This window comes from Mesocricetus auratus, unplaced genomic scaffold, assembly GCF_017639785.1.
Source record: "Mesocricetus auratus isolate SY011 unplaced genomic scaffold, BCM_Maur_2.0 Super-Scaffold_6730, whole genome shotgun sequence".
Taxonomy (NCBI): domain Eukaryota; kingdom Metazoa; phylum Chordata; class Mammalia; order Rodentia; family Cricetidae; genus Mesocricetus; species Mesocricetus auratus.
Genome location: NW_024429184.1, coordinates 15400748 through 15413810, shown reverse-complemented (window position 1 = coordinate 15413810; position 13063 = coordinate 15400748). Strand labels below are relative to the sequence as shown.

At 39.6% G+C, this 13063-nt stretch overlaps 1 protein-coding gene across 12 annotated transcripts in view; it reads right to left on the bottom strand.

The window, feature by feature from the left end:
* The window catches only part of Rnf38 (ring finger protein 38), a 107285-nt gene that overhangs the window by 22359 nt on the left and 71863 nt on the right, over window positions 1–13063 (bottom strand). For 6 of the 12 annotated variants that reach the window (XM_013119679.3, XM_021232292.2, XM_040739182.1 and 3 more), the window contains one exon: window positions 656–849. In XM_013119679.3, coding sequence (XP_012975133.2) covers window positions 656–849 — 194 coding nt within the window. Of the gene's footprint in view, window positions 1–655; window positions 850–7597; window positions 7748–13063 lie in introns of all 12 variants that reach the window. The other 6 variants (XM_013119675.3, XM_005078761.4, XM_040739141.1 and 3 more) reach the window with 2 other exon arrangements.

The following is a 13063-nucleotide window of genomic DNA, read 5'->3' as shown; positions in this document are numbered from 1 at the left end:
AGAGTGATCTCTGGCGGCTAAAGGACAAGGAGCTGAGGAAGAAATTAGCTCCTCTGAGAAGGAAAGGCAAGGACGAAGTTCTACTGAAAAGATGAACTGAATTTCATCCTAACGTCACACCTATTTTGTAAAACACAACAAAAATCCAAACAAAAAACAGCTCTTAAGATATGAGAATACTGGACAGGCAGAAGTAGATCATCCCCATGCTCTAATGTATTCTTACAGTCCTGAAGTATAGAACACATTTTTTTCAGTTATCTAGATTTTAGGCTAGCCCATAAGGGCATGTTGTGTGTTGGAGAGTACTGACTGAATGCAGGACTTTGTGGATACTCGGTAAATAAACTGTTGTCTAGCTTCATAATCACTCCTAAATCACAAGATAGCTAAATGTATATGTAATGGCACAGATTAACTTTAGACAGCTCTAATCTCTTTCAGTCTCTGAAGAGCTTAGTAAACTCTTCATAAACTAAGATAAGCACCTAAACAACTTTTAATAATTTTATGCATGAATATACCCATATGCATGTACTGATATGCTTATAAAGTGTCCATAAACTATGCTTTCTGACACTAAAAAAATTTTCACAAAAAATATTCACAAGACTACAGTGAAAGGAAGGAAATAAACAATAATCCATTCACTAACCTTCTTCTGTTGCGTGCAGGTGTGTTGCATCGTTCCCCTGAGAAATGATGTTGGTTTGGTCGAACTGAAGGGGGCTGCCTATTTGATGTCATCTCCCATGGTCGCATTGGTGGTGAGGGAGCTGGTGATGCTGACGTATAATCAAAGACTGAATGAGAGAGGCGCTGTCTCTTAGGACTTGGACTATCTTCACTCTGCCAATGCAACAAAAATGATCAACAAAAAACAAGGTAAGAATTTCACATTACTGCATATGCAATATGTTTTTAAAAATATATTTGCCACAAAAAAGTAAAGGATATACATTGCACTATCAATCCAAATTAAAAATCCTAAATTAAGAAACGTAGGGGCAGGGGCAAAGAGAAAAGGGTTACACATGAAAAATGAAATGTTTCAAAAACCAACATGCTAGATAACAACATGTAGTGTCTAGAACAGAGCAGCTGACTTTTATATAATACCTAACTTTCTAGAAGTCCTAGTCTACCTGAGACATGTCATTATTCTTTAGGTAGTGACAGTGTCAAGTTTGCCAACCCTTCCTCCTGAGTAGGCCCCAAACTTGATGCTAAATCACACATCTCTACCATTCTTTTTTGAGCTGTTACTAATACTTCTGTGACAGTTACATGGACAAAATAAAGTTTATATAAAGCAGAGTCAACTGATTAAGATCAATGATTTTTTTTAGAATGTCCTAGCACTTGGGGAGTATCCTCCAATGTTGAAAGGTCACAGTATAAGATTTATAGCTATAAAAGTCACATGGTCATGTAACTGTTACTAACTTCAGGATTCCCTAACCAATTAAGTCTCACCAAAACTGACAAAATTCCAAATTAGCTGGAATCTGACAGGGATATGTTTGGTTTTTTTTTTTTTTTTTTTTTTTTTTTTGGTTTTTCGAGACAGGGTTTCTCTGTGTAGTTTTGGAGGCTGTCCTGGCACTCGCTCTGTAGACCAGGCTGGCCTCGAACTCACAGAGATCCGCCTGCCTCTGTCTCCCAAGTGCTGGGATTAAAGGCGTGCGCCACCACCGCCCGGCTCCAGGGATATGTTTTTTGGAAGAACTGTTCCTTTTTCTAATCTACACTTCCAAGTTCTAATTATTGGGCATTAGAGTACTTTCGGTTGGTTTTCAAAATAATTTGGTTTTATTTGAGGTAAATACAAGTACATCAAACATTAGCAAAATACACAGGGATACATACTACAATATTAACTTTTTAAAAAGGGTTATCTTTATTCTATGTGTATGGATGTTATGCCTGAGTGTCTGGGCACCATGTGCATCCAATGCCTATGCAGACCAGAAGAAGACAGACAGCTGGTCCTCTGGAACTAGAGTTACAAACGGTTAGCAGTCGTGTGGGTGGCTAGGAACTGGACCTAGGTCCTCTGCAAGATAACACCTGCTTTCAACTGGTGAACACCTTTCTAGCCCCATATGTCATACTCTGAAAGAGATTAAGTTACATTTGACCTTTCCAATTATTTAGCAGGTGCATCACCAAAATATCACCTAACCCATATTGTCTTAATGATATTATTTATATATACTTGTTTTAATTTTATTTTAATAAGAGTCACTTTTTACATTCCGATAGTCCCCAAACTTTAAGCATGCACAAAAGCAAGATTACTGCCAAGTATCCCAGGCAGGCCTCCAACTTGCTGTATAGCTAAGAAAGACTTTGAACTTCTAGTCCTCCTGCCTCCTTGTCCTGAATGCTGGAATTACAGGCCCAGTTTATATGGTACCCCAGTACAGACATTTTTGTTTTTGAAGATGGTGTCTAAGTAACCCAGGCTGGCCTTGAACTCACAGAGAACCACTTACCTCTACCGCCTGAATGTTGGGATTAAAAAGGTGTGCCCCACTTACTCAGAAAGAATTCCTATTTCTGATATATGATTCCCAGTGATACTTGATACTACTAGAACCAAAATTCCCAAAACACTGAATTAAGATAGAAGGGACTGTCTTTTTGAATAAAATTTTGTTTGGAATTCTCAAAGAGAATTCTTTATTGTAACAGTGGGCTAACTTTTCAGTGTACCAGATGTCAACAATTTAATTGTTACTGTCTCTACTGTACAGAACATTGGTACAAATTAGGAATTCACGGAAGGAAGGAGGCAGGAGGGCACACATGTAGTTTAACAATGAACATCACAGAAGCAGCAGGTCCCACGTTCTGCTTGAGGACTAACTGTGCCTGATGTTAGCAACCACTCTACTTTTCCAAGATTTCATCCCAAGGGAGAGAGAATCAGCTTGTGTTGGGAGGTGTAAAGGTTCATCTTGACTGCTGGGGGTTGAGAATGACTATGGAATCAAGCCTGTAAGCATGTCTGAAATGAAAAGATCCATCCTAACTATGGTGGTCCCATTCCATGGGCGTGGGTCTCAGACTGAACCAAAAAAGGAAGAAACTTCTGAATTCGGGGCACCCGCTGCTTCATGTTCCTACTGGCGCAATGGACTTAACCTCAAACGGTGAGCTAAAAGCAGGTTTCTTGCCTGACCTAGTCAGGTAATTTGTTGAAGCAACAAGAAAAGAAACTTAGGTTTCCTCCAGTTTTATTCAGAACTTCATCTTAAATCAAGCTTAGCATGATCTAAAAGTTTCCTTCAAACTCCCAGACTTTAAAAGATAAGACTTGTAGAGGTTTTGGTTTAACAAAATATGAGGTTTTGGTTTTACCTTAAAAAAAAAAAAAGTCTATTGAACATACACCAGGAACAACAAACTCACTTACTTTTATCTACCCTACATACATGTGAGTGCTGCAGAAAATGCAGTAATACAGAAAGGTAATTTGCCAGTAAAGGGTAACTTATTTACTTATTTTTTTGTTTTACATTTTGCGATGGATGAAAACATAAGCTTGGGAAAGTAGGAAATTTTCTGTTCAGATCACAATACAGTTTACAAAATGACTTCTACATTTTATCTCATTTAATGCTGTACAAGCTTAAGTCAAACTATGCTCAGATATACTTAAAATATGTTTTTCTTGGTAAGGCTAATTATCCCTTATTTACATACCATGTATTAAATTATTCTCTTTCACCTGACAGGTATTTTGATGTATAGCTCTGATACTCTTGAATGAAAAAAGATTTCATTATATAGCCCTAGTTCTCAACCAGATAACACATACATAATTACAAAAAGTCAACAATGCACAAAAATTCTGAAGCATGAAGTTTTCTGTTTGCTTTGCTTTGTTTGCAACTAAAAGGTATAGTATAAAACAAGCAAAGGAAACAGGAAGCAGGTAGGGGAGATGGCTCAGTAGGTTAAACACCTGCCATGTGGGCCTGAGTTCTATCTACAAAAGCCACATAAAAAGCAAGGCTGATCCTAGCACTGGGGATGAAGGTAGACAGGAAGGTCCCTGAAGTTCACTGGCTAGCCAGTGTAACCTAATGTGCTGAGTTCCAGGCCACTGAGATCCTAAGTCAAAAGGCAAGGTGCAAGCACTAGAGGACTAAGGTTGACCTCCGCATCAACACAAAGAAAACAAGAACAAGGATAACAAAATTGGTAAAGTTTTTTTCATTAACACTGGGGAGAGGCTAAGGAGACAGCCCAGTCTCTAAAGTGTTTGCTTATAAACCTCAGGACTTGGGTTTAAAGCCCAGAACTACTTTAAGAGGGCAAGCATGGTGCACATGTGTGGACCTCCAGTGCCTGGGAGGCAGAGACCAGTGGAACTCTGGCCCCTGCCAACCTAGCCTGCTTGTCTCCATGTTAGTGAAAACTGTCAGAAACAAGATTAAGGAATCAAAGTAATACTTCCTCTAACAAATTGTTTTAATATAATGAACCCTATATCCAACTCCATGCTTGCAGTAAAAATAATTATTTTTCACCTAAAGAAGGCTACAGGGGAGTTCTTGGAAAATGGGAAATTCACCTAGGAAACAGAGAGGGGCTTTGAGAGAAAGAGAAGAAAAAAAAGCTGGCAGTAGAGACAGGGCCACCACAAATCCAAGGCTAGTCTGAACAATCTAGCAAGTCCTTGTCTCAAAATTTTAACAAAATATAGCCCACCCAAACAACAACACAACAAAACAAAAACAGCAACAAAGGAAGGCAGAGCTGGAGATGGCTTAGCACGAAAGAGCACAACATGCTCCTCCACAGTTTGACTCCCATTACCCAGGTAGGTGGCTTGTAACTCTCCAGGGGCCATCCACGACTGGGGCAACAGCAGGAGAAAAGTTCTGGTAAGGTCTAATACTGATGATGCACCAAAACAAGACCAACAATTCACTGCAAGGAACATTTGCAAGTAAAGCTATTTGGACAAAAGGGTATAGGGCATGATACACTACAGCTCCCAATATGATGGAGAGGCAAGACAGAGGAGCGAAAATGTTTTCAATTTTCTTTTTTGGGGGGGAGACTTTTTTGGGGTGGAGGAGGACATGAAAGGGCTGGGAAATGAGTTTCAGTGCATGATGTGAAATTCCCAAAGAATAAAAAGAAAAAAATTAAAAAGTTACAAAGCAGTTATCTAAGAAAAGCCAAAGACAAGAAAACACAGTAAGGGAATGACTCTGAGGATTTCCTTCTCACGTGGTAACCAGATTTTATACTTACTTATTTATATTTATTGAAGTGTGAGTTCAAGTCCCTTACAGTAGAGTTATAAGCATTTGTATGCTGTCTTCAGTGGGTATTGGATCCAAACCCTACTGCTCATAAGAACAGGAAGTGCTCTTAACCACTGAGAATGTTGAGTAATGCCTGCAGCCAGCCAGCCAGGTTTTTTAGGAGAGAAGTATTGCTGGAACTAACAAATGACACTCATTTTGACATGAGAATTAGCTAATCTATCAGTATCTCCTCAGGACTTCATCTACTTTCTCACCCAGAAAACCTACAGAGCAGTAACTGAACAGAGAAAATCTCCGGTCTTCCCTTGGAGAAAACAACAGTGAAAGCCTTGCTCTAAAGGTAGAGGACAACTAAATAAAATAAGCACAAGAAGCAAAATTATAATGTTTTTTGCTTTTCAATAAACCCTGGGGATTAGAGTGTACCATGACTATTTAGAGGGAGTAATATGACTAGTTAGTTGGAGGGTACACCTATAACTACTTAGATGATGTAACATATGATTAAATAGAGACTATAGGATATGACTAGCAGGGATAAAGCTCTAGGTTCAGTTGCCAACAACTTAAAAAAACACACACACTAAACACAGTCAGCACTAACTTTGTTTTATTTTTAAAATGTGGGTTTAATCTACTGCATTTTTAATTACTAAGTTTAAAGTTAATACTATTAATACCCCCAAACCTTCAAGGGAATATAGAGAGCACAGAAAAATTACTATTTACTAGTGGCAGTAGTTAAGTGTATTGTTTAGAGACTTTTCTTTTTCTTTTCGGATAGCAAAGAGCCCTGGCTGGTCTGAAACTCACTATGTAGACCAGGCTGCTCTTCAACTCAGAGATCTGTCTGTTTCTACCTCCCAAACTGGGATTAAGGGCATGTGAGACATACCCAGCCTTAAGTCAGTTCTTTCCCTTTCTTTCCTTCCTTCCTTTGGGTTTGGTTTATTTGTTTGTTTTTTCAAACAGGGTCTCTCGATGAAGCCTTGGCTGTCCAGGAACAATATACAGATCAAACAATATGTAGACCAAACAATACACATAGATGAAATCCACCTCCATCAATCAGCCTGAGGAGTGGTAGGATTAAAGGCGCTTACTACAAAGCTTGGCTTTAAATTTCCTCAGTATCGGTCAGCTACTAATAATACTGAATTTCTGTGTACAGACAATCCTACAACTAAAATGGTAGTCAATATGTCATTCAATTCACAGACAACTAGGCCTCCTCAAACAGTTATGTATTAAATACTTACAAAATGGGTTTATAGAAATGCATGTAGATACTTAAAGGGCAGTATGATAAAGAAAACACAACACAGCCAGATTTAGATGAATCCCTTGTTTTACCAATAATCAGATGAATTGTGCACCTTGGTGAACTTTTTAAAAACCTATTTCCTTACCTAGAACAAGATGCCTAGTTTATTCTGAGAGTTAAAAACATAACACAATACACACATAAGAGAATCCAGAACAAATTCTAAAAGGAATACCAGACTGAAGCACCCTGGATCACCTACAGGTACTAACAGAAATAACACATGCCAAACTTAATATATCCCTTTCTAGGTGCCAACCTGTCACTTATAAAGAAAACAAAAAAATGAGTGCTTACATTGAAAACATTTAGTTTTGGTCATCAATTATGTCAGTACTCTGGTCAGGATTTACACACGCGCATGCACGCGCACACACACACACACGCGCACACACACAGGCACACACACACAGGCACACACACCATCTGAAAGCATTCCATAGATGTGGCTTACTCTGTAGTTACAACAATATTGGTTTCCGTTATTAAAGCATGTTTCTCTAGAAGTATGGAGTCAAAGTTCAGAAGCCAGAGATTTATGTGAGCAGATTGAAGTAATCTCACTAATCTAGTGATGGTTTTGTATGTGTACTGGTTTTCATCTTACATTAAAATTTTTATCAAGGGTTACAGAAAGCAAATACCTATGTACCCGCTCAGAAATATGTATCACTATAAAATTCCAGGCACCATGCAAATAAGTAGTGATGGCTTAAAACACATGATTAGGACAAATGATTAAGACAAAAAGGATTTTTTAAAAAACAGAATATTAAGTGGTCAAATAATGAACAGTAGCTCAAGAGAAGACATTTTCAGAAAAGCTGAAAGTTATACTGAAGACATCCTCTAAGAAGAGCATCTATTCCCACATACAACAGAAACGAAGAGGCTACTGAGAAGTTTGGGTAAGCCTTCCTAGAAACAAGTTAGAATGTGTGGCTTTTAGCCCTGTGTAGGGAAAGGGTAAACATATAAGAACCTGGAAGAAAGCTTTGAAGTGAGCATCCTCTTGAACGGTAGTGTTCTGATCACTTGGGAGAAGAGGGAACAGGCTCTGAAGTCTCACCCTTTCACAAATCACCTTGTTAGGATGGCCAGGCAGAGGTGCTGAATTGGCCCCGGGAGATATCTGGGAAAAAGAGGGAGAAGAAAAGGATAGTTCATGGCTAGCCATACCAATAAGGAGAACCAAGCCTATGAAGGACAGTCTGGGTTTTGTGGCATTTGATAATTCTGTCAGCAGAAAGATTAGGGAGGAAGTAACTTTAAACATAAAAACACACAGGAGGCAGAGACAGTCTCTAGCAATGGAGCTTCCCGCACAAAAAGACGAGATAAAAGCTCAAGAATTTCAGTCCTTGTTCCTCAAATTTCTACTCATTATCTCTTTTGTTGGTATTAACTCTAAAACCCTAATGGTCAGGTTTCATGGTAAGAAGACCTGAGGAAAAATCACCTAAGTTTAATAGTGATGAATGTCTGCCTAGACTGTATTTATTTTTCCTCAGTGTATTTTTACAACTTCACAACCTTACAAGTGACAAAGATAAGATTTGACAATACTTATGGTAAAATGTCCATACTCTCAGCTGTAAGGCTGCAGAACATATAACATACAGTAACCTTCTATTTAACTGGGGATAACATCTCCAGAGTATTCAACTTCAGCAAACTTTAGCTGTGCAGTAGGGAAGCTGAGCCAGCCTGGGCTGGAAACCAAGCCCAGTTCTCAAGATAAAAAAAAGTAAATAAATAAAACAGAGGAAGGAAGGTCAGAAAGGAAAGAAAGAGAAGAAGGGAGGGAGGGAGGGGAGGGAGAGGGAGAGGGAGAGGGAGAGGGAGAGGGAGAGGGAGAGAGAGAGAGAGAGAGAGAGAGAGAGAGAGAGAGAGAGAGAGAGAGAGAGAGAGAGAGAAGCCTTCAAACAGTAACAAAAGGACAAACAACAGAAACAATGGAAAAGTAGAGGCTTTCCTAAAGAACCAAAGACAAACTCATAAGCCTGAACGTACAACTGCTGCTTAAAAATGCTAGACTGTGGTTAAATATCCTTAAACTCCTATGAATATACTTAATCTGTACATTTTAGAAGCAGGACCATCACTCTTCCACTATGTTGTGGCAATGAAATTCTCCTTGGTGACTCCAAGTTTAAGGACTTGTTTGTCCTCACACTAAAAATCATGTGCTCAACACTGCCCAGCTTTTACAGTCACTGCCTCAGCATTAGATTTAAGAGTCTCCTTGGTGACAGGCACTAAACAAAAAGAAAGACATGGTTTCCTACCTTCAAGAAGTATAATGCTATAAAAGGAGAAGGAAAAGAGAGGAAAAAAGAAAAACAAACAAGTAAATCATTGCACAGCAAGTATTTTGATAACAGTAGACACTGAGCTCTATGATCTGATAACTGGCAGAGGAAACTGACAATTTTCAGTCTGGTGGACTACAAGAAGATGCTAGATAGGAAAGCATAGGACATCATGACACTGAATACTAGAAAACGTGCTACAGTCGTCTCTAGACCATCTGTAACTTCATCGTTGGTGCGTTATAAACCTGATACATATCCATGTTAGTGATAAGAACAAAAACACTGCCAAAGGTCCACTACCACCACCCAGAAGTTAAAAAGTACTTGTTTGTTTACTACACAAAATGCTTTGGATATAAACTATAGTTTATCTGTGTATTGAAAACACAATGTGCTAATGTTCTTCACCTTTATGAGTACATATTGCTGAGTAAAGGAATATTTTCTCTCTTCCAAAAGCTCACACACACACACACACACACACACACACACACACACACACACGTTAAGGAACTAAGCTATAAAGTTTTTTTTAATCCCAATGAACTTATTTTAATTAAGAAGCAAAGGCCACCAAGCCTGATGATCTGAGTTAGATCCCTAGAACCCATTTGGTGGGTGGGAAAGAGAACCTACTCCCAGAGTTTGTCTTCTGACCTCCACATGTGCCATGGTTTGAATGTGCACCAACACACCACCATCAGTAGATAATAAATGTGAAAAAGGCACTGATGAAACAGCTGCAAGTTGCCTACTTCAATGATATTTAAATACTATAAAGCAAACAAATACTAGAACATAACTGATCTGAAAATGAAAGGTAGATTTGATTCCCTGCATAGCAAAAGAAAGAAAAAGTTCAGCCTTGCAAGTAGCTTTGCCTATAGTCATAGCTTTCTAGAGACTGAGATAGGGCTGTTAACAAATTCCAGACCAGTCTTACACAGCAAGTCCCTTTCTCAAAACAACAAAACAAATCCAAAGCAGATTATGTGTATTTGTATTCTTGTCATTCAATAAGGAACTTCACAAACAAACTCCCCCCAAATGAGCTGTTCCTTCTGCCAGATTTGTACTCTACCTGTAACCAATTCTCTTAGGCTTTTTATTTTCACAGTAAATAAACTTTGCAATATATGGCTGCTTTGTCTGTGAACCACATATGTAGTGGCATCCTGTTCCTCCAATAGACTTGCCTTAGGGTGTGGCTTCGGTGTATGGACAATGACCCCTTGTAAGGAAGAAGGGCTCACTGAGGCTCTCTTGGGTTGTGGTCTCAGCATCCTGGATTGCAAATCTTGCGCCTCCAGGGGCAGAAGACCAGGGTGGTTATTTACTATCATTGTGTGAGTGCTCCACAAATAAGTATCTGTCATTCCTTTAACCCGCCTTCATTTGGCACCCACTGTGGGACATGAATCCACAACCAAGACTAAGAGTCTCACGCTATACCGAATTCTCCTAATCTGGTAGCCCCATCTACATGCTCAGCCTAGCTACTGGACAATCAGAGCTTTACTAAACCAATATGAGTGAAAAATCTTTACAGTGTACAAGAGCATTATCCCACATCACACATTCATAGCAGCATTATTTGTAATAGCCAGAACCTGGAAGTAACCTAGATGCCTCTCAACTGAAGAGCAGATAGAGAAAATGAGGTACATTTACACAATTACTACTCAGCAGGAAAAAAAAATGGAATCTTGAAATTCACAGGCAAATGGATGGCACTAGAATAAACCATCCTGAGTGAGGTAACCCAGCCACAAAAAAACAAACATGAGCCTTCATCCAGTGACTGATGGAACAGAGGCAGACCCCCACAGTTAAACACTGAACTGAACTCCTGGAACCCAGTTGCAGAGAGGGAGGAGTGATGAGCAAAGGAGTCAAGACCCAGCTGGTGAAACCCACAGAGGCAGCTGACTGGTGACTGAGAGGCCAGCATGGGACTGATCCAAACCCCCCCTAAACGTGGGTGTCAGTCAGGAGGCCTCGGAAATCTATGGGGCCTCAGATAGTAGTATTTATCCCTGACTTACAAATGGACTTTGGGAGCCCATTCCACATGGAGGGATGTTCTCTCAGCCTGGACACACGGGGGAGGGTTTAGGCCCCACCCCGGATGATATGACAGACTTGAAGATCCCATATGGAAGGCCTCACCCTCCCTGGGGAGCAGAGGGGTGATGGGGTAGAGGGATGGTGGGGAGGGGAGGGGAGGGAGAGGGAGCTGGGATTGACATGTTAAGCAAGCTTCTAATTTAATTTTTAAAAATTGTTTAAAAAAAAAAAAAAGACATACCAGTTACCCCTGGAGGTTAGAAGGGGAACTGGAAATCGTAAACTGGAATTACATAAAATTGTGAGCTGCCAAGTGGGTACTAGGAATTGAACTCAAGTCCTTTGCAAGAGCAGGGCTCTTAACTGCAGTGTGTTTTAATTAGTCATTTACTGTCAACAATCATGCCTAAACAGTCTTACAAATCACAAGTACAAGTACCTGGCTGGTAAAATAGGAATGAGAGTCGGCTTTATTCTTTGATCCTTTGGAGATTTTAAGATTGGAGAGATGGCTCAGAGACTGTACTTACAGAGGACATGAGTTCAATTTCCAACACCCTCATGGCAGCTTACAATCGTCTGTAACTCTAGTTCCAGGGAATCTTAACAACCTCACACAGACATACATACAAGCAAAACACTAATGCACATAAAAAATAAAAAGGAATATTTTAAAAAATTTTTTCATCGTAAGTAACAAACAAAAAACTGGCACCCTTGGCTCCTGTTGTCATAATAATAGCTTTCACATGTATCTTTTCCTATTTACAGTAGTTTTCTTCTGCCAGAAACTAAATCCTATAGTATCTGTGATAAAAACCACGGCTGGGCTTGATCAAAACCAGCACAGACCCTCACATTAGTACACAGAAATATTTTATTTGTGTGTAATATATGATAAACTTCCTATAAAAGATATCATTGTAAATTCTCACCACTCTAATTCTCCCCATTCCACTTGATAGAGCAGATTCTACTGATGTGGGGGAGGGGGGCAAACTGGGAATGCTTTTCAGAGTAATCAAGATTCCAATGGTGGGCTTTATGTTAACCAGGAGGGAGATCATCATAAGAGGACTTGACTTAATCAGAGGAAGTTCTAAAAACAGAACTGAGTCATCCTCGAGAAACTCTCCTTTAGCCATTCAAACTACACTGCAACTCTGTGAGGAAAGAGAAGGAAGCCACAGAGCAGAGAACTGAGGACAGTAAGTCTAGGTACTGAAGCAATTACCAGCTGACAATGAGTAGATGGGGAATACCACATTCTATCCATTTGAGCTCCAGCCAGGAAAAATACGGAACAGAAGACCCCGGAGCTAATGCATACCAGGACGTCTCATACAACGTTCCAGGGTGGTTGTTTTTTTTCAAGACAGGGTCTTACTATGTAGCTCTGGCTGTCCTAGAACTCATAAGCAGGTCATGCTAGCCTCAAACTCAGATACCTCCAAAGATCTGGGATTCAAGTCCTGTGACACCATGCCTGGCCTTGTACAAGCTAAATTTAAGATTATAGACTTTGTAACTATGATTCCAGGTAGTCTGACATACACAACAGAAAGCTACCATAGTTCATCTGAGTGTACACAACTAAAAGAACACGTACAAAACTCAAACTTTCTTTCTGAAAGCATAAACTAAGGCATTTTTACAGGGCCAGGGTATTACTCAGTGGTAGGGCACTTGCGTAGTTTGCACACGACCTTACATCTGATTCCTCAGATTCTCTCCCCAATCCAAGGATATTTCTACTTAAACAATATTACAATCAAATAAAATCTCAACCTGGTAGTGGCTAACGTCATGCCAGGAAATGAAATTGGGCCCTGTGCTGACTAGTTTTTGTCAACTTGACACAAGGTAAAGTCTCATCTAGGAGAGGGAACAATAGAGAAAATGTACCATAAAATTGGCCGATAGAATGGGCATGGTAGCACACACCTTTAATACAGCAGAAAGATCTGTGTTTAAGACCAGCATGCTCTATATAATGGGTTCCAGGCTGGTAAGAACTACACAGTGAGACTTTATCTCTAATAGATAAAACAAACATATACATTTCT